The sequence below is a fragment of the Melitaea cinxia genome, chromosome 6 (assembly GCF_905220565.1).
Source record: "Melitaea cinxia chromosome 6, ilMelCinx1.1, whole genome shotgun sequence".
NCBI classification, from domain to species: domain Eukaryota; kingdom Metazoa; phylum Arthropoda; class Insecta; order Lepidoptera; family Nymphalidae; genus Melitaea; species Melitaea cinxia.
This window is the reverse complement of record NC_059399.1, coordinates 17,766,547-17,789,167: the sequence shown is the minus strand read 5'-3', so window position 1 is coordinate 17,789,167 and position 22,621 is coordinate 17,766,547. Positions and strand designations below refer to the sequence as shown.

General features: G+C 46.1%; 1 protein-coding gene across 1 annotated transcript in view; it reads left to right on the top strand.

The window, feature by feature from the left end:
- The window catches only part of LOC123654815 (glycogen debranching enzyme), a 36,444-nt gene extending 15,214 nt beyond the window's left edge, over positions 1-21,230 (top strand). Inside the window, exons 15-24 of the mRNA XM_045590700.1 lie at positions 3,081-3,249; positions 3,869-3,965; positions 5,745-5,885; positions 7,372-7,437; positions 7,639-7,775; positions 8,975-9,167; positions 9,556-10,272; positions 11,251-11,385; positions 19,739-19,888; positions 20,241-21,230. Of these exons, the coding sequence (XP_045446656.1) occupies positions 3,081-3,249; positions 3,869-3,965; positions 5,745-5,885; positions 7,372-7,437; positions 7,639-7,775; positions 8,975-9,167; positions 9,556-10,272; positions 11,251-11,385; positions 19,739-19,888; positions 20,241-21,230 (2,795 nt within the window). The remainder of the gene's footprint in view (positions 1-3,080; positions 3,250-3,868; positions 3,966-5,744; positions 5,886-7,371; positions 7,438-7,638; positions 7,776-8,974; positions 9,168-9,555; positions 10,273-11,250; positions 11,386-19,738; positions 19,889-20,240) is intronic.
- The last annotated feature ends 1,391 nt before the right edge of the window (positions 21,231-22,621 follow it).

Below are 22,621 nucleotides of genomic sequence, written 5' to 3'. Positions count from 1 at the left end.
ATGCTTGGAGGCGTTCTTATCGCCACAAGAGCTCCAGGATGCTCTTCTTCATTGGGTTCGTTCTGTGCAAGAAGAGAACTTTGAAAATGAGATTGATATTTTGAGAAAAGGCAAATGTAAGCTGTCTGGAGCCATTTGCAAACTGAACCCCTTTTTGGACAGTGCGGGTCTTTTGCGAGTCGGAGGGCGTCTAAGGAACGCAAACCTCCCGTATGGAGCTCGTCATCCCCTCCTGTTGCCCAAAAGTGGCCACTTAGTGAGTTTGTTGGTGACTGATCGTCACATCAAGAACTCCCACGCCGGCTGTAATGCCTTATTGGCCATTTTACAACGAGAATTTTGGATTTTATCAGCCCGAAGGACGATCCGTAGTGTGGTCTTTCGCTGCATGTCTTGTTATAGACTCAAGGCCTCTACCATGCAGCCTATCATGGGTGACCTGCCGTCGGATCGGGTCACAGAGACAAGGCCCTTTGCTGGAGTTGGGACGGACTTTGCAGGTCCCTTTTCGGTTAAGACCTCGACCCTCAGGAACAGTAAAACGGTCAAGTCCTACCTGTGCGTCTTTGTTTGCCTGTCCACCAAGGCGGTACACTTAGAACTAGTCTCAGCCCTCTCGACAGAGGCCTTTGTTGCGACGTTAGATAGATTCACGACGAGGACTACCGTCCTTGATTCGGTCGGATTGCGGCACCAACTTCAAAGGCACAAATAACTATTTAAAAGAGATATATGAATTTTTGGCGTCTAATGAGACTGAGATTGCGTCTAGACTAGCTAGTCGCAGAATAACTTGGAAGTTCAGTCCCGCGTCATGCCCCCACTGGGGAGGAATTTTTGAAAGTGTTGTAAAGGTTGCCAAAACACATTTGCGACGAGTAATTGGCGAGTCCGTATTAACATTTGAGGAGCTCGCAACTGTGTTTTGCAAAATTGAAGCCATGTTGAATTCACGCCCGTTGTGCCCGATCTCTTCAGACCCTAACGATTTGGAAGCCCTCACACCGGGCCATTTTTTGATTGGACGGCCGCTGAACGCCCTGCCGGAATACCCCTATGTTGATGTGAAACTCAATCGTCTCTCGCGGTTTGAATTGATCCAACAACTCACTCAGAGCTTTTGGAAACGTTGGAATTTGGAATATTTGCATATTCTCCAGCAGCGCGTTAAGTGGACTGACAAGACTGATCCACCGCATGTTGGTGACCTCGTTCTGGTTAAGGACGCTAACTCACCGCCACTGTGTTGGCGCAGAGGGCGCATTCTTAACCTCGTCTTTGGAGCAGATGGAGTGCCCCGTTTTGCTGAGGTTCGGGTGGACGGTTCTGTTCTGAAGAGAGCGGTATCAACCTTGTCACGACTGCCAATTGATTAGCGGCCAGGTAGTCCTGGCCGAGGCGGGTAGATGTTATGAACCAAATGTAGCAACACCAAACTATTATATTATCTATGACAGTTAGTATAGTTTACGAAATGGTTTATCTATGAGCTGTCATTCGTCACCTTTTGAATTTAAAAATTTGCATCGTTTTTCCGGTCTCCGTATAAAAGTTACGCTTTTGTTTGCACTTGTTCGTCTCGCGAAAAATTATCGCCTTTTGTTGATCGAACCATCCTTTGTTGTTTGAAGTAATTTAATTGTTAATAGCAAATTGTATTCCTTGTATTCCTTGTTGAATTATTGTGAAAAACGTGAGGGAACTACGCCGAACAACGGCCATTTTGATTGCTGGTTCCTGCTTCAGCCCGCCACTTCAGTTAAGTATAATTGATTAGCATTAGACGTAATGATTGGCCAATTATAGTTTGATGTTAATTAAGTTATACCTGGCGAGGCTTCACCGAACAGTATTCAGTGAAACTAAGGTAGGATTTTTATTTAAGACATTGAGTGTTAGCTCTGCGTACTGCAGACAATTGTTCGTCCCGTTCGTACCTGAGATCACGCTTCCACTCGTTTTCAATATACTCCAGGTCGGACGTAACAACGACCAATGTAATTTATATGTCCAAGAATGCTGCAATTTGGATTCAAAGCTAGGATAACGTTCAGTCTTGAATAGATATTTTTTTTATTTATATTAATAGTGTGACAAGCTGGAATACGGTACGCCTGATGGCAAGCGTTTATTGTAGTCTGGCAACGCCAGTAACATCGTCAATGTGTTGTTGAGCCTACCTTCGAACATCCCCAGGAACTAAGGTTACCCTATGTACTGCAGAAACAAAACATTACTTGTGAGCAGTATTATTATAACTCTGTGGTTGCTCTAGATTTTAGTCAGGATTTTTCCTGCCGTTCTCTACCTCAATAAACCTCCTCAGTAAACCATATTTGATACCGCATGCGCGAGTTTGTTGTATTCTGGTTTTTATTGGGATTTCTGCTTAGATATTTCAATAAAAGCCAGATGGTCACGACTTACCTGTGTACGCGTTACTTTACCTCATAAATAACTGATGTAGGATTATTAGCAGCATATATTCTGCTCAAAATCTGGAGCAGACCGACTGGCGAAGTGCCTCGATCTTGCAGAGGATCCCATCTAAATAATACTGTTTTTTAGCAATGTTTTGTTCTTGTGATGAGTAAGGTGACCTTAGCTACTGGGGGGATTGGGGGTAGGTTCGGCAACGCGCTTGCAATGCTCGTAGCATTTCAGGCGTCTATAAGCTACGATAATTCCTTAACATCAGATGAACCATACCCTTCTTTGCTGACCTAGTGGTATAAATAATAATAATAATATGAAACTAACAAAAATAAACATTTAAATATAAGTCAAAACTTATTGAAATATTATTATTAAGTGAAGTGGTAGTCGCTTACCATCAGTCGGACGTCTGTTTGCCGACTTACGCCGAGTTGCACGAAACAAAATTAAAATTTAAGTAGAGATTAAACTAATTTAATCACAAGAATTTCATTCAATTCTTGCGATTAAATTAGTTTAATCACTACTTAAATTTTAATTTCTTTTCGTGCAACTCGGCGCTAGTCTTAAAAAAAAAACATGAGACGGTCCCAAACGGGCCGACCCCCATGCGCGCTAGCCCCTCCGCCCTCCCGTGTGTGCAGAGGCGCAGAGCGCGTGGGACGGGCGCGAGCAGGGCCGCCTGCTGCACCGCTTCGGCGCGCGCGCCGTCGGCGCCTTCACGCGCGCGCGCGCCCGCGCCGCCACGCCGCGTGTGGCGCACGCCGCGCTGCTCGACCTCACGCACGACAACCCCGCGCCCGCCGAGCGCAGGTACGTCCGCCCACACAGCCACGCTTCGGCACGTCGCCTCAGGCACCTGATTTTGACCCGATATGCCAGGATCCTATGACCTTTAATCGCAGCAATCCTATGACCCTTCGATCGTACGCCTGGTGATCAGGAGAACCCTGTTATTCTGAGATACAGTTATCTAACTAATTAAAATAACGGGTGGACTTTAATTGTAAGTAAATTTCGACATCGTAAATACACGGTGGCATCATCGGGATATCATCCCTCGCGTCGTCCGGATCGTCGCCATCGCTGTCCGCGCTGAGCCGACTCGGCGGTAACTGCGGGTACGAGCAAGAGATACTTCGCACTGCTACTTTAGTGCGCGGCTAGTGGTATAGATGGCGCTAATCAAAATTAGTCCCCGGATATAGACCTTAAGCTCGCGCTACTCATCGTGGTTCTCCGAAATACTCATTTGACGATCTTATCCAGAATACGTCTCCGTCGGCGCCCGTCGGTCCTGCGACGCACTATTTGCGTTATTATCTATCAACGTGTAATATTAAATTCTTTTTAAATTTAGATGTTTCATTTTAACATCTTAAAAACAATTCGAAAGTATTTTTAAATTATGTTTTTATCTTTCAATGGATAGGAGCGTGTTTGACATGTTGCCAACGGCTGCTTTAGTGGCGATGGCGAGTTGCGCCACCGGCAGTACTCGGGGCTACGATGAGCTTGTGCCGCATCATGTGAGTACTTTAATTAGTGGAAAGAATGAAACGTACGAACAAAATTGCCATTACTTAAATTTATTTATTTATCAAAATATCGTGACTAAGTTAGGGTTGCTGGATAACAATGGGTGTTGCATAATGAGGCCGCCAAGCTACGACGGAATATTCAATTATATATCTTTTAATTTTTGGAGAGCGGAATGATTTGACGTTTCTAATAAGAAACCCCAACATTTTAGATGCTGTCTCCACAATATTATCAATATGAGGAACACAAGTTAGCTTGGAGTCAAACAGGCTATACTTTAGATTAAGAACCATCGAACTATGGGGTTTTGGGGGGCGGAGGGTGAAAGGAGAGCTACACTAGGTAACACTGCCATCATTCGGAAACCAATGGTTATGGAGATGTGATGGAGATATCCATGGTTAAAGTTTTGAGATTATAAGAAGAATTTAAAGCTATTATAATAGCTTCGAGCTCCGCGTCTGACTCCACCTTAGCTCTTGCGTTGCGGGGAGTGCCACTCATGCTCTGTTCCGCAGCTTAAACAAGTTATTTTCGAACAGGAGTACTTAAAAAAGATCTCGACTGCAAGATCAACAAACAATAAAACTTACGTTACTTGTGCTCCGTTCCGTAGCTTTCACACGTTATTTTCACATTTCGCACGTTATTTTCACATTTCACACGTTATTTTAACGTTTTCACACTTTTTTAACAAACGATACACTGATGTTTAACAACTGAGAGATAGATGCTTAAAAAAAAAAATGGCGCGCCACTTAACGTTTCACTCAAAAGGAATGTAAGTATAAATGCATTGTTTTTCTCTAAATAACTGTAAAAGGCAAAGATCAAAGTCAAGTTCATACAGCCTTATTTCTGGTTTTGTTTTTTACTTAAATATATTTTCATTTTTACTATTAGACACGAAAAATATTCAGTATTTTAGTTCATTTTTAAAAACTGAAGTGAAAAACATGACATGAATTAAATAAAAAATAAAAAAATAACTTATCCTATCTAAGGTCAAAATCAGACCTTTTATTGCCATAATTTCGTTAAAAAAAATAAAATAAAAAATAACATGTGGATCTAGCGATAGTGAACCCGTGTTGGTGATTTGACGAGTAGGTACTTTCGAAGATAATTTTGAATTAAGGAGCATATTAGTGATTCAAAGGTTTTTAGTTAACTAATTTTGGTCTGTAATTGTTAACTATTCTAGCTTTAACATCGGGTTTAAGAATGGGATTCACTTTCCATCGATCGAGAAAGATGCCCAGATCTTAGGAACTGATTAAAGATTAAACTCATAGAGATCGCTAACCTATCGGCACATTGTTTTATAAAGATGGGTGGAATATTATTTGATTCTGGTCTTTTTGATATATCAAGACTTTTAAGAGACACACGACTACAGCGACTACAGACTACAGCTTGTCGGACAGTGATTATATTGGAAAACGAGTCAGAGTGATTTGATAACAATTCAGAAGACAATGAAGACAAACCTTAGAATTGTTAATTGGGTATATACAGAAGAAAAGTAGTCACCATACATCTTACAAATGACACGTCCATTATTTGCCACACCATCAATATATAACCATAATATCAATCATATATAAATATACGAATTGTAGTTTTTTTTACTACTTGAATATAGTATTACTAAGTTGTAATCTTCTGTAAGAGGTATTTGCCCTCTCGGGTTGCTCGAGATTTTGAGCAGGACTTTTCCTTCTGTACCCTTCCTGAATAAACATGTTGTTTCTACTTGGCGTCAGATCCACGTGGTGGACGAGGCGCGGCTGTACGCGGAGTGGGGCGAGGGCGAGAGCGCGGTGGGGCGCGGCGCCGGCCTGCTGGCGGCCAGGCGGGCGCTCAACGCGCTGCACGCCGAGCTGGCGGCCGCGGGCTACAGCGAGGTAGGGCGGGCCGTTACTGTGGGGTGGGGGGCGGTGGCTGGGGTGAGGACGAGGGCGTGGCGCCAGGCTGGCGGCCGCGGGCTACAGCGAGGTAGGGCGGGCCATTACTGTGTGTTAGGGGGCGGTGGCTAGGGTGAGGGCGAGGGCGTGGCGCCGGGCTAGCGGCCGCTGGCTACAGCGAGGTAGGGCGGGCCGTTACTGTGGGGTGGGGGGCGGTGGCTGGGGTGAGGACGAGGGCGTGGCGCCAGGCTGGCGGCCGCGGGCTACAGCGAGGTAGGGCGGGCCATTACTGTGTGTTAGGGGGCGGTGGCTAGGGTGAGGGCGAGGGCGTGGCGCCGGGCTAGCGGCCGCTGGCTACAGCGAGGTAGGGCGGGCCGTTACTGTGGGGTGGGGGGCGGTGGCTGGGGTGAGGACGAGGGCGTGGCGCCAGGCTGGCGGCCGCGGGCTACAGCGAGGTAGGGCGGGCCATTACTGTGTGTTAGGGGGCGGTGGCTAGGGTGAGGGCGAGGGCGTGGCGCCGGGCTAGCGGCCGCTGGCTACAGCGAGGTAGGGCGGGCCGTTACTGTGGGGTGGGGGGCGGTGGCTGGGGTGAGGACGAGGGCGTGGCGCCAGGCTGGCGGCCGCGGGCTACAGCGAGGTAGGGCGGGCCATTACTGTGTGTTAGGGGGCGGTGGCTAGGGTGAGGGCGAGGGCGTGGCGCCGGGCTAGTGGCCGCTGGCTACAGTGAGGTAGGGCGGGGCGTTATGTGGGGTGGGGGGCGGTGGCTGGGTTGAGGGCGAGGGCGTGGTGCCAGGCTGGCGGCCGCGGGCTACAGCGAGGTAAGGCGGGCCATTACTGTGTGTTAGGGGGCGGTGGCTAGGGTGAGGGCGAGGGCGTGGCGCCGGGCTAGCGGCCGCTGGCTACAGCGAGGTAGGGCGGGGCGTTACTGTGGGGTGGGGGGCGGTGGCTGGGTTGAGGGCGAGGGCGTGGTGCCAGGCTGGCGGCCGCGGGATACAGCGAGGTAGGGCGGGCCGTTACTGTGGGGTGGGGGGCGGTGGCTGGGGTAAGGGCCAGGGCGTGGCGCCGGGCTGGCGGCCGAGAGCTACAGCGAGGTACTGCGGGGCGCCGCTAAGAGACGAGGCTGGTGGTCTTACTTTTTACGGAACACCAATTTTATAATGGCACATAAAATTTTTGGTGTACCTATTTAAAAAAAAATGCTTTGAAATACATACAAGGTCGCATGGTGCAAAGTTACCAACTTAAAAAAGCTCGTGTTGTTGGCAAGCGTCGGCTGATATAGATCCAATTTTTTTTTGATAAATTTGCAAATAAATAATACACTTACAAATAGAGATATATATTACACCTGAGACAGAATTCAAACTCCGGAGCAGAAAGCAGGGTCAATGCAAACTGCACCAAAGGCCTATTCAATGAAAAATATTTTTTAATACTTTAGTCACTAATTCTAGACTTAACACATATGTATGCTTTTCCCTTGTAGGTATATGTTGACCAAATGGACCCAGATATCGTGGCTGTGACAAGACACGATCCTCAATCGAGAAAGGTATGGATTTTTAGATCTTTTTTTATTAATTTATAATATACTTACCAACTTTAAAATAAATTTGATTGTAACCTCAAACTCTGACATTACTAAATCGATTAAGATGATACTTTCGTGATTAAAAAGGCACATTATCCAGAAGTATCACAGACCAGTGGTTATTTTGGAAATATGATTTTAAAAGCATATTTTTATTCCCAGTCAGTCATATTAGTCGCGTATACTGCGTTCAGCCCACCTGAGCCATCTTTCGGTGGTCGCTACGTGAAGCCGCTGCAGTTTGAGGGACAGCTCGATGAGATTATACTCGAGGCCACGCTGAAACATAAGGATTACAGGTTGGTTCTATAAGAACTTTTTTTCTATAAATAAAAACTTTTCTAATAATTGTGTTTGCTCACAAACGAAAAAAAACCGACTTCAATTTCATCGACGAGTAATACAACGTAGATCGACGAAAAATTAGTCAAGTAACTACGCGTTATCAAAGATAACTCAAAAAGTAGTTATTAGATCTTGATAAAATTTATATGTGACCACATGATAAACATCAGCTTTCGATTAAATTAAAAATTATCAAAATCGGTACACCCAGTAAAAAGTTATTACGGATTTTCGAGAGTTTCCCTCGATTTCTCTAGTATCCCATCATCAGATCCTGGTTTCCTTATCACGGTACCAAACTAGGGATATCCCCTTTCCAACAAAAAAAGAATTATCAAAATCGGTACATCCAGTAGAAAGTTATGCGGTATAATACAACGTAGGTCGACGAAAAAAGCGTCAAGTAAAAACGCATTATTAGATATAACTCGAAAAGTAGTTGTTAGATCTCAAATAAATTTAAATGGGACCAATTGGCACACACCACCTTTCGATTAAAACAAAATTTGTTGAAATCGGTCTACCCAGTCAAAAGTTCTGATGTAACATACATATAAAAAAAAAAGAAAAAAAAATACAGTCGAATTGAGAACCTCCTCCTTTTTTGGAAGTCGGTTAAAAATAATGAGATAAATTGTGCTAATCATTTATTAAGTTGACCAAATAGATTTAATTGAATATTAACCTTCCGATACCCGCGTGAAAAATTGTAACATGTATACCTGCACACGGTCTGTTGGACCGAAAATTATTAAAATACTTTTATCATTATTAATATCAATTTATATCATTATTTTTTTTTATTATTTATTGTAAAAACGGTAAAGTATACACTGAAGTAAAATGGCCTAATTTATTAACCTCGATCCCATGCGTGTACGACAGTGTTTAGGTGTGACGAAACATCTTAAGTGTTCAGAAATAGACCGAACAATGTATTAAGGTGCACGGGTGTGTGCGTGGGTACTTAGTATTGCGTGTGTTCGTACGATAGTGCGTGCGCACTTGTTTACGTTAGTGCATGCGTATTTGCTTACGTCAGGACGTGCTCACTTGCTTATGTCAGTGCGTGTGTGCGTGCGTCTGTCCTAAGTGTGTATTGAGAATGCGAGTGACGTTCCAGGAGCACGGGTCGCGCCTTCCAAGCACCGAGCGCGTTCACCCGTCACCCGCAGTACATCAACGGGCTGGACGAGTACGAGGCGCACGTGCGCGGCGCCGTGCCGCTGGCGCAGTCGGGCGTGTTCGCGGGCGAGCGCCGCGAGGGGGCGCTCACGGTGCTGGAGTTCCGAGCGCTCACTCCCGGCACAGTAGTGGCGCTGCGCGTGTCTCCTCACCCCCCTCAGGTAACTTCTCGATACATTGTGCGCGGCGCCGTGCCGCTGGCGCAGTCGGGCGTGTTCGCGGGCGAGCGCCGCGAGGGGGCGCTCACGGTGCTGGAGTTCCGAGCGCTCACTCCCGGCACAGTAGTGGCGCTGCGCGTGTCTCCTCACCCCCCTCAGGTAACTTCTCGATACATTGTGCGCGGCGCCGTGCCGCTGGCGCAGTCGGGCGTGTTCGCGGGCGAGCGCCGCGAGGGGGCGCTCACGGTGCTGGAGTTCCGAGCGCTCACTCCCGGCACAGTAGTGGCGCTGCGCGTGTCTCCTCACCCCCCTCAGGTAACTTCTCGATACATTGTGCGCGGCGCCGTGTTCGCGGGCGACACAATTAATTAATATTCTTATATTCCCACAGGCAGCCGCGATCGCGACTCTACGGCGTACGGTGGACGCAATAAACGCGGGCCGCGGCGACCCACTGGGTCTTACACCCGCACTAGCTGACCTCGACTTAGCCGACTTCAACGTACTACTCTACTGCTGCGAGCCCGAGGAGCGAGAACGTACAGATGGCGGTACCTACGACGTACCCGGACACGGCCCGCTCGTATACGCCGGACTCCAAGGCATAATGTCGTTACTGGATGAGGTAGCGCCTCGCGACGACCTCGGCCATCCGCTATGCGACAATTTACGCGCCGGGGACTGGTTGCTCGAGTACCAGTGGCGCCGCCTCGAAAACGAGCCGCGCCTAAGCGCCGTGGCGGCGCGTTACCGAGAAGCGCTGAGGCCGGTGAGCGAGCTGCCCCGCTTCCTAGTGCCGGCCTACTTCGAGGCGATCATCCGCGGGCTGTACGCCGGCGTGTCGGGCGGGGCGCTGGCCCGGTTGGGCGGGGCGGGGCGTGGCGGGGGGCTGTCGCGTGCGCTGGCGCTGACCAGCGTCCAGCTGAGCGCGGCGCTGCCCTCGGCGCGCCTGCCGGCTCTGTCGCCGGCGCTGCCGCCGCCCCGCCTGCCCCGCCCCGTGTCGCTGTCGGCGGGCCTGCCGCACTTCGCCGTGGGCTACATGCGCTGCTGGGGCCGGGACACCTTCATCGCGCTGCGCGGTCTCTACCTGCTCACCGGACGGTATCAGGTTCGTTCTAAACTAATCGGCAGTTAGCGTATTTATTATAATTTTATTTTACTGTATTGTTATATTGTACTGTCTGGCTACGGTACTAAAGAATATAGCCACCCCCTCTCTTCCCGTGGGTGTCGTAAGAGGCGACTAAGGGATAACACAGTTCCACTACCACCTTGGAACTTGTAAAGCCGACCGATGGCGGGTTAACCATCCAACTGCTGGCTTTGAAATACACAGGCCGAAGACGGGCAGCAGCGTCTTCGGTGCGACAAAGTAGCCCTGGGGTCACCAACCCGCCTGCCCAGCGTGGTGACTATGGGCAAAACACATGAGTTCACGTTATTTTTGGCGTAAACTTGTGGAGGCCTATGTCCAGCAGTGAACTATATAGGCTGTAATGATGATGATGATGTATTGTTATTACTCAGTACAACTGTGACTTGAGTATGTTAGAGAGTGATCCGTGATTGCTATATTTTCATATGATATATATTTTTTCTCAATGTAAAAAAAATAAAATAAAAAAATGGCGCAGTTTGTGGGGAACCTGCTTTTTACTCCGCTAATTGAGTTCGATTATCACCCCACATATTTGTCTAACATAACCTATTTATTTATGTATGTCAACAAAATAAAAAATCTATATCGGCTGTTACCTTTAAAAAAATCATTAAGTTACTAACACCCGACGATGTGTGCATAACATTCAGGTGTTCACAGGTCAAAACAAGGGATGCAACGAGGTTTGTAAAAAAAAACCTTGTGCCAATGGTATATTTCAAGGTTATATTTTTACATTCCACCAAATTTAATAAGACAAAACATACATAATAAGCGCGACGTAAAATACCATTAGCGCCATCTATCAAGAAACTTCAGAACTAAATTTAACTTACAGTTTTTACAATGTATTTGTTAAATTATTTTATTTATTTATCTGGTTCCTCGATGTTCTGTATCTATTTTCTGACTGCCTATTTCCCGCAGGAAGCTCGATACCACATTCTCGGCTTCGGCGCTTGTCTCAGACACGGCCTCATACCGAACTTGCTCGATGGAGGTCGAAACGCTCGCTTCAATTGTCGCGATGCCGTTTGGTGGTGGTTGCAGAGTATCAAACAGGTGAGTGTGAAGCCGATCTAGGCATAGTGGAGGGAATTGAAACTCAATTGTGATTGTCGATTACAATGCGTTTCGGTTTATCTTATGCTCAATTAAGTCATTTATAGAAATAGTACATAGTTTAGTCAAATATAAAATAGTCCCCGAATAGGATACGATGAGATGTTAAGAGAATGTTACCGTTCTATACCCAATCAAGTGCACTTGGTCCGATTTATTCTCTGAATAAATCGGATTATACGTCACATAGTAACTGCATACCTTACCGTTTTTCGTTATATATATATAAATGACTTGGCTCAGCAGTTGAAGTGTCCGTTTAAGATGTATGCCGATGATCTAAAGATTATAAATGTATCAAGACTGAAAACGATGTCAAAATACTACAAAAAGATTTAAGGTAAAAATATGGAGTGAAAACAATAAAATGAAACTTAATGTTGAAAAATGTTATCACATAGAATTCACTCGTAAAAAAACCCACTACGGCCATATACACATAAAAAGAGCCCATCTAAACGAAGTTGATGAAATTAGAGATTTAGGAGTTATAGTACACAGTCGTATAAGCTTTATAAGTCACGTAGATAGCATTGTTAAAAAAGCCTCTAGATTATCTGGGTTCATATCAAGGCAAACAAAAATCTTTAAAGACCCTAAAGTTCTTATCCCTATATACAACTGCTTAGTAAGAAGCATCTTAAAATATATCAGCCCAATATAGTCACCTGGGTATCCAGTGCACACCAAAAGAATTGAGCGGACCCAAAAAATATTCATTTATCATTTAACTTACATTAAGGGTGTACACTACCTCAGCTCGAATTCAGATTTCACCCCCGCTTCGTCTCAACCGCAACGCGCTCGCGGGGAGCGCGCGCGGCTTTTCGGCGCGCTCTCTCGCTCTTACTACGAGTAGGTACACACATTGCTATTATGCCGGCTAGATGCCACAGAGAAGTAGTAGTACTCGCGCGCTCGCTCGCTTGTACCTACTACACACATAAACTACTATGCCGATCGTTGCCGGACGGGTAGGTACTAGGTATAGGTTATTATTATATATTATTATACTGTATTTATCTTTAGGTAAGTACCTAAAATTATCAAACAGCAGTAAAATTGTGGTATAGTAAATATTTGATAAAAATAAAATAAACATTGCTGTTGATGCCCGATAATAAATATCTTTGGGAATCTTTATGTATTTCCTATGTGGATTTTTCTAAAATGTACCTATTTGATACTAACCTTATCCTGAAAATGAATAGAACAAAAATAATTTACAAATTAGGTGAAATTCTCGTTTATAAAATTTACTACTACAGCTACACAGTACAGCTATAAGAATAAATACTAGTCAATTACAAGTCATCATTGCGCTGGGGGTTCCGCACAATATTTTACATTATATTTGTTGTGCCCACACTAGCATTTCATAAATAATATTATTATTTTATCTTGTGGGGATGATGAATATACATAATATAGGGTGAAACAAAAAGGATGACATTTTTTTAAAGCGAACAAAAAAATTAAAATCATAACTTTTGAAAACAATTCGTAAAGGATTTTACAATCATCAAATATATTCTTCGTCTCATAGATATACAAGTCTTAAAATAAACCTGGCCAAGTGCGAGTCGTACTCACGCACGAAGGGTTCCGTACCGTAAAAAGAACAAAAAAACATCACGTTTCTTAAATGGGGGTCCCCTTTATTATTTATTTTATTCTATTTTTAGTATTTGTTATAGTGGCAACATTATCTGTGAAAATATTAACTGTCTAACAATCACGGTTCATGAGATACAGCCTGGAGACAGACAGACAGACGGATGGACATCGGAGTCTTAGTACACTATACTTTACTACTATTTACCCGTTTTTACCCTTTGGGTACGGAACCCTAAAAAGAATAAACACTATTTAAAACATGCGGTCTTTTCATCGATAGGGAGTTTCCATTTCAAAAAACATTCAAAAAACCATGGCAATAGGTATGATGAAGATAACTGAGGTAGGGCACAGCAGGAATTTCCTGCTCAAAATATGGAGCAGCCCGACTGGGGTAGTACCTCGACCTTACAGAAGATCACAGCAAAATAATACTGTTTTCAAGCAGTATTGTGTTCCTGTTGGTGAGTAAGGTGACCAGAGCTCCTGGGGGGATTGGGGATGGGGTCAGCAACGTGCTTGCAATGCTTCTGGTGTTGCAGAGGCCTATAAGCTACGGTAATCGCTTACCGTCAGGTGAGCCGTACGCTTGTTTGCCGACCTAGTGACATAAAAAAAAAAAAAAAAAAGATAAAGCTAGCAGCCAATACTTCGTGCGAGTTAAACGGACTCTGTACGGAACCCGTTTCGCTCGCAATTGAAGGTGGGCATAAAAGTAAAAACTAAACTATATTTAGTGACATTCTGTTATATCTCTAAGTGGCATATTTCGTGCATGTCTAGGATCACAAATCTCTGGCAACATGAATTTTTCATAGAATAATATTAATTTATTTTCGATTTCCTTCCAATATTGGTTATCTTTTTTTATGATTTCAACTCTTATAGGATTATTGCACCCAGACCAAACGCCAAAAATGCATTGCTCCCGATCAGCTATCCGTAATTGTCCTTGGACTTGGATGTACCAAGGATGTTTTTTATTAATAATACAACCATTTGCCGTTTTTTTCCAAAATTTTATCTTTTTTTTATCTATAGCTTCTTCCAAACTTGTTTTAAAGGCCGTTATGGGGCACTTAATTTCAACTATAGTGTCTTCTCCTACAACTCCATCGGGAGTCGCACCAAGAAATGGAAACTCCCTATCGATAAAAAGACCGCATGGCTTTATTTTTAAATTGAGTTGGGGTGCCAGTTGGTCTGTAGCTGCTGCTTCATTTTCTATTCCATGTTTCAGTGATGGTACATGGCTTAAATTCCTGGGGTAAATTATATTTTTTACAAAATTTTGCACTTTTGTATTCTGACGTCTATTGATAACTTTTGCAAAATTTGAAGCAGTTAGAAGTTTTCTTCTTAGTTCTAACCATTCACTAGAATCTCGCTGCAAAACGGTTGCTCTTTGAATTGTTTTTCTTTCTTCTTCTGAAGATGGTAAGCCTTTTAAAAAATCTGTTTTGACTCTGTTGTATTCTGAAGTGGTCATATCGGGCTTTTGACAATTTGCACCATAGTCCTTTTCGCTGTCTTTGGTGTTGAAAAGTATTTTTTTCCCTTTTCTCGAATAATTAGCTCTCCGTTCTCGTTGTTTTGACCTTTTCTCTTCGAGCTTTTTAACAAGTGACCTGGGACTTTTTCCTAAAATAGCCCTGTGTAGAGTGGTAAGTGGGCGCTTGGTATTGAATGATACTACAGCAGCTTTGCAGCGAGATTCATAACCCCGGCGTAAGGTAAAGTTAAGGCGTTTCCCGCCGACAAATTTAGCAATGATGCTGTTGAAGGACTCTACTCTATTACTATCGCTATTGTGCATTAGGCTTCTAGATTTAGCTGCAACAGCGCTCACTATAAATCTAATTCTGTGCCATATAGAACACGTCTTCAAGGTCAAGGTCAGATCTTCGCTATTTTTTGCACTTGTGCAGTAGTAAGGTTTGCAGTTTTCATGGTTTCCGAATGCATGATTGTAAGAATTTGATATATCTGTGTGTAAGTTACTTACTTTTGCGTCGAAGGTTGTATCTTTAGCATTGTGTTCAGTTATAGATAAGCAAATGACTTTTCGGATGGCAAGAATTCTTTGTGTTGTTATTTTTTTTCGTAAATTAGAAGGATATTTTGTTTCTGTGGTTATATTTTTCAGCTTTTTACACATATTTCTGAAAATGTGATTTTTACATTCCACTTTTTCTACTGTGCAATCAGGATATGGCCGCCCTTCCAAAATTTTTTTGTAGGTGCTGGAGTCACCATCAGCGACCATCCGTTCGTAGATGAGGTTGTACAAAGGGATGGACTGCTTGAAACCTTCTAACAATATTTCTGACTCCATACCAGTAGAAGAACCACTATAGTTTTTATAGCACGCATGTTCCCTTGATTGAGTACCTTTGTTATCAGATCGTGCACATAAGCAGCAGTACTTGTTCTTCACGCCGATGAACAAAACTTCTCCGAATCGTTTTCCAATTATAGCAGCAGTTCCAGATAGGGCCGAAAAATTTGTATTAAACGATCGTTTAGACCAAGCACCATCTGCAATTACATCGATACAAGGAATACCGTTTCTTAATCTCCCTTCTGCAATTGCAGCATCTCGCTCCCGCGCTGCAGCTGCCTCCATCACGCTTATAGCTGTTTTTTGCCAATCATTGTACACATCATTTTGGACTTTAGCGTATGTTTTTTCTGAGAGAGATGGACAGTCAATAGATGCACATAATTCGCTAAATTGGGAATAGCCAATTCCTGTAGATATAATGCCAGATGTTGCAGCCTTATTCAAGTCTAACATTGATTCAGGCTCAGAATCAAGATAAAATGTTAGGTTACACATATCGCACCTCAATTTGTATTTGGAAATAAGCCCTTTTCTATTTTCTGATACAATGTGAACATTACTTAATGTACATCTGAATGCCTTATTGTGATCGCAAATTTCTTGAAGCTTTGTATAAAAATGTTTTAAATCAATTATTCGTCGCCCTTCTATTGAATAATTTGTATTTGTTTCTTCTATAGCATTACTTACTACAAACCTGAAATAGCGTAACAAAAAAAATTAATCTCGAAATTCGTATTCACATTACTTATCAATAATAATCAGTTTAAAAAGTACCCATTCGCATCATCACATATGTTTAGCATTTCATTTGATGTGTTCAACTGAGGAGTCTGGCTTTCTGAATCTGATGATTTTGAACAATTTGTGTCTTCATCTAGTTGGAATCTGAAAAAGAAAGTCTTTCAAGAAATATACAGAACTCCATAAATTTTGAAATAATGCTATCACGAGTAGGTAGTGCAGTCCTAGTGGGTCTCCCCACCGTGCCTCGGAGAGCACGTTAAGCCGTCGGTCCCGGTTGTTATCATGTACACCTGATAGCGATCGTTACTCATAGTAGGGAATATATCTGCCAAACCGCATTGGAGCACCCCTGCCTGCCACCAGTGATGTGCGCCGATAGAAACGGTGCATCACACTCTCGAGGAGTGCGCCACTTGGGGGCCCCAGCGCCATGCCCTGGTGGCTGTGATAGGCGGAGACCTCTCGTTGTCGAGCGTGATTTACTGCATGCTCGGCAGCGAGAGATGCTGGTCGGCCATGGTCTCCTTTTGCGAGGAGGTTATGGCTTTGAAGGAGGCCACGGAGCGGGATCGTGAAGCAGACTTCAACGCTGACCCGCTCCGCAGGAGACGACCGGTGAGAAGGAGACGACGCTACGCGCTCTTTCACCCTCCGCATTAAAGTGGGAGGGGCACCTATAATCCTGCCACTCGCCATCAGGGCAATAGAGCGCTTCCGGTGCCCGCGAGCGCTCTATAGGCGAAGGGGGGCTCGCATAGGCGGGCACACCGTCGGGGCATCACGATTGCATGTGCAAGCGATCCCGTGGCGCCCTATTACGACGATGAGGGTACGGCTGGGTTTTAGCGGCTATTCTGGCACGTTTTGCGTGCCAGCGAGTCCCACATACACGCTGCTTCTCCGCAGCGGGATGCGTTAATGCATTTCGCAGCGTTAAAAAAAGGTACTTACAAATTCACATTTTGTAAAATATGAAAACTTGTTGAATTTGCTTCAGAAGTCACAAGATCAGCAGTTGACGGTATTATCGTTCTGTAACAGTAACATTTTGCAAAATTTTCTCAAAAATATTTCACCTAAGGAACCCTAAAAGCACTTGTAATGCTATGTATAAAAATTTCAGAAAAATATTTTTCATCGGCACATATATTCTAACGATAAGGAATTCTAAAACACCTGTAATAATCCTATTGATAAAAAAATTCACAAAAATATTTCATTCAAGGGATCGTAAAAACACTTGTAATAATGCTGTATATAACATTTTTCTCTAAAATATTTTTCATCGGCACTTTTATATTCTAACAATAAGGAACCCTAAACCTGTAATGCTGTTGATAAAAAAAAATCCGAAAATATTTCATCTAAGGAACCCTAAAAACACGTGATGCTGTGGCTGAATTTTTTCACTAAAAATAGTTTTTATCGGCACTATTATATTCTAACGATAAGGAACCCTAAAACACCTCTAATGTGGTAGGTAGATAAAACTTTCCACAGAAATACTACAAATATGCACTTCTATATTTTATTTTAGTAGGTAGGATCTTACCTAGACTCAGGAGTAATTGTGGTCTCCGTGGTTATCTCATTTTCGCCACAAGTATCGTCTGTGTTTCGACCAGTTTGTAATCGACGGCTTCTAAAAATGCAGACAGTTACCTAGGTAAATAATTGCATTTTCTAATAGACTAGATACAGAAAAAAAAAATATCGAAAGGTTATTCATAAAGAAATAAGCAGATTTATGACGAAATCATAATGATATTACTTACTAGGTAGGTAGGTAGGTAGATCGTAGAAAGGTAGGAAAATACTCACTCGCTAATTCTTACTTACTTTATCAAAGCTTTCATGCGGTTCATATGTTGGGCATTTTTCTTACGCCACGTCATATTTTTCTTTTTGTTCTTCTTATTATTATTTAGCATGTTCACGAAAGTATACACACGTAAATAGAGTAGTACCGTTCTCCGTTCAATTCGAGCGCAAGCGACACAGGTATCCCCCACAAAAGCCGAAGCGGTACTGACACACATGAGAATTGAGAGCGCTTGGTTGTTCATCGCGCGAATTATATGTATTTTCTCCCCACAAACATTATCAATAGTTATTTTTAAAAAAATGCAACATATAAAATGTTCTACATACTTATTTCAATTACCATGCTTAATCTCAACTCCATAACTTCTATATTTACTGAGATATTAAGGTTTTTAATACAAAAATAGAGGTAACTTTGCGATTTTTTTCTATCGAGAAAATTTTATGGAATCGTGTTTTCGAAACATATGAAAAATAGTTTATGTCCTGAACTTTACCATACATAAATTTCAAACTTAAATATTCAGTAGTTTCGAAGATATGGACATCCTGCCGAGTGGAAAATAAGCAATTTGAGGTAGTGTACACTCTTAACAATAAATGCAAAAATTTAGAAACTTATGACTAGACTAAAGTATTATAATCTCAAGCTTAAGTACTCGTCGAAAATAGCGGATATTTTGACTTTATACAAAATTATACATGGTTTAATGATCTGTCCAAACTTTTTAAATAAAATTTATTTTAAAATCCCACGTTCTAGTAGTCGTCTGTCAAATATGTATAGCTTTCAATTACCGCGTTTTCGTACTAATATTGGACATCATTCGGTTTTATATAGAATTCTGTCATCCTATAATGGTTTTGTGTCCAAACTTTGATATTTTCAATGGCTCCTTGGCCACGGCCAAGAATATAGTTCATAGATTGGTTAAATAGTTTTTAATATCCTGTGATTAGTTTAAGCTGAACATTTCAAAATTGCATCCTGTGTTCACTGTAATAAGAATGAACATTGTACATCGTTCAAATTGTTACACACATAAACTTTCTTATATTGTATCATTCAATTTGTGATATAAAATTTACCATAAAAAAAGTCAATCACGAGCCATGCACTAATCTGCATTCATCTAATATATAAAATTCTCGTGTCACGGTGTTTGTAGTTAAACTCCTCCGAAACGGCTTGACCGATCCTCATGAAATTTTGTGTTCATATTAGTTAGGTCTGAGAATCGAACATCTATTATTCATCCCCCTAATCCATGTCAAGAGTAGTCCACCCATATATTTTTGATTAGCGGATTTGGATTTGATTTGGCGTTGAAAAATACATACAACCCTAAATTTTCACCCTTCTACCACCAACCCCTATTTTTAAATAGCGTTTAGCGGTAAGACACTGTTTGCCGAGTCAGCTAGTAGAATATAATTATTGTTCTGAGTTCTCCGCTCGCTCACTAGTGTTTAACGTGCTTTGGCGCTGCGTGTAGTTGAATGTTGATGCTAAGATGAAATGCCGTAATATTTGGCGAATCTTACAAGTGGTCACCTTTTGCGCTGTCACAATGACTTTGTTCCTTCTTCTTCTTCTTAAAGTGCCATCTTCTCACGAAGTTCGGCGATCATTCTGGCAACTTGTATCCTTGATACCGCAGCCCTGAATAACGAACGCTTTTCCCAAACCATTGGCGTAGATTTTTTAGCCAAGATGTTCTTTGTTCCTTCACCTACGTTTATTGCGGAAATCGTTTCCAGTACTGCACCGAGGCGCCGCAGGGCTACGCTCTGCTGACGGACCCCGTGTCGCGGATCTTCCCCACGGACGACAGCGAGCCCGCGCCGCCCGGGGCCGTCGACCAGCCGCTCCACGACGTCATTCAGGAGGCTCTCGATGTGCACTTCCAGGTCGTCCTTAAGTTGCCCTTTTTTATACAAGTGTACGGCTCACCTGATGGTAAGCGATTACCGTAGCTTAGATACGTATGTAACAGTAGTAGCATCGCAAGCGTGTCGCCGACCCTACCTCTAAGGAGCTCTGGTCACCTTACTTACCACAAGAACACAACACTGCTCGAAAGCAGTAATATTTATCTGTGATCTTCTGTAAGGGTAGAGGTACTTCCCAGTTGGGTTGCTCCAGATCTTAAGCAGGATATTTCTTTTTGTGCTCTCTACCTCTATTATTTACTGTCTTTTCATTACGTCTCCGTACTCCGTTCGGCCTCGACGCACTAACGTTCTCTCGTCCGCTTCACAGGGCCTCGTGTTCCGCGAACGCAACGCCGGCCGTCAGATCGACGCGCACATGACCGACAAGGGGTTCAACCTTCAAATCGGCATCGACCCCGAGACCGGCTTCCCGTTCGGGGGCAACGACGCCAACTGCGGCACGTGGATGGACAAGATGGGCTCGTCGGAGGCGGCGGGCACGCGCGGCCGGCCCGCCACGCCGCGCGACGGCAGCGCCGTGGAGCTGGCGGCGCTGGCGCACAGCGCGGCGGCGTGGCTGGCGGCGCTGCACCGCGCCGGCCGCTACCCGCACGCCGGCGTGGCGCGGCGCCACCGCGACGGCGCGCGCACGGCCTGGAGCTTCGCGCAGTGGGCCGAGCGCATCCGCCGCGCCTTCGAGCGCCACTTCTGGGTGCCCGCCGCGCCCTCCGCCGCCGACGCGCGCCCCGACCTCGTGCACCGCCGCGCCATCTACAAGGACACGCACGGCGCCTCGCAGCCCTGGGCCGACTACCAGCTGCGGTGCAACTTCGCGGTCGCGATGGCGGTCGCGCCGGAACTCTTCGATCCGAAGCACGCGTGGCTCGCGCTCGACAACGTGGAGCGACTGCTGCTCGGGCCGCTCGGCGTGAAGACTCTCGACCCGGCCGACTGGGCGTACCGCGGGGATTACGACAATTCGAATAACGGCACCGACCCGACCGTCGCCCACGGCTTCAACTACCACCAGGGGCCCGAGTGGGTGTGGCCGATCGGTTTCTACTTGCGGGCGCGCCTCGCCTTCGCCCACGAGAACGGCCAGTACGCGAAGACGATCGCGGCGGTGTACGCGGCGCTCGGGCCGCTGCTGGAGGAGGTGCGGTCGTCGCCGTGGCGCGGCCTGCCCGAACTGACGAATGCGGGCGGCGCATACTGCCGTGACTCGTGCCGCACGCAAGCGTGGAGCTCCGGCTGCGTGCTGGAGGTGCTGGAGGAGCTGCGGCGCGTGCGGCGCGCGCGGCCGCTGCCCGCCGACTGACGCCGCCCGCGCCGCGTGCACCACGCCCCGCGCGCGCCCGCCCCGCGCCGCCTGTACGCCGAGCCCTACGAGCGCCCGCCCGCGCGCCGCACCGCCCTGCGTCGCCTACTGGCGCGCCCCCGCCCCCGCGCGCGCGCGCCGCGCCTCCCGTGCGTGGTGTACAGCCTGCTGCCGGCCCGCAGCCCGGCGCTGGCCACGGTGGTGTACAGCGACCGCTACTTCCGCTACGGGCTGCCGCTGCGCACCGCCCCGCACGCCCGCGCGCACCACGCCCCGCTGCCCGCGCCCACTCCGCGGCCGCCGCGCGCCGGCGTACTAGTGGACGCGACGACGCCGGCTCCTCATCTTTTGCCGCGCTACGTTCCCCTTCGTCGCGGTCGTCGCGACCTACCCCGCTTATTTGTGCCCCCGCCCGAAGCAAGACCCGACGGATCGCCTCCCGGCGAGTACCCGACGCGCCTCTTACCGCTCGATTACCGTCAGCCGACCGAGGGCGTGAAACCGCGCGAGGCGATACCGATGAGTGGAGAGTTGCGCCGACGACGCGAATCGCCGATAAGTGAGCGCTCGTACTCGAGTGAATCGGCGCCGCGGCCCGAATTCGCGTTACCGGACGAGGAGTTTCCGTCGCGTGCACCGAGTGCGGAATCGGTCGACGAGCGCTCGGGCGGGCCGTCCGCCGCCTCCGCCTACGTCGCGTACGAGACGTACAAGGCGCCTCCCGCGCCTACGCAGCCGGGCCCGCCCCCGCGCCGCCCGCCCGCCCCGCGCCGGGCCGCCCGCCGCGGCTCCAGCGCCCAGCGCCGCGCCGTGCGCGCGCTGCTGGCGCTGAGCGGCGCCACGTACGCGCTGGCGCTGCTCGCCTTCTACTTCCTGAGCCTGGCCTGACGGGGCCTGGCGGGACCTGACGGGCCTGAGGGGCCTGACGGGCCTGATGGGGCCTGGTGGGGCCTGACGGGGCCTGGTGGGGCCTGACGGGGCCCGGCGCTGTGTGTAGCTTGCGTCGTCCACGCTGTGTGGTGGCGCGTGTGTGCGTGCGTACGTGTTTATATCAGTGTAGTGTGTACGTACGTTCGCGCTCAGGGGTCGTGTATTAATCACGTGATGCTTTTTAGCAACTCGTTAACTCTCTACCCCCGTTGGTGACATGTAGTAAGGTCACGTGTAGTTTTTTCGTGTAAAGTATATTAAAATTTTCAGAGGATAGTTTCAAAATCCAGTTTTAATCGGATAAAATTTAGGAAAATTAAGCTTCGTTATACAAATTTGTAGACATGAAGGTTACAGGGCTTTGTTGATTGTTTTTTGGTTTTGGATAGCGCGCGTTCAACCGTAGATCACCTCCCTCTTCTTGTGATTTTACGTAATTTTTTTCCAGACCCCCCTTTCGA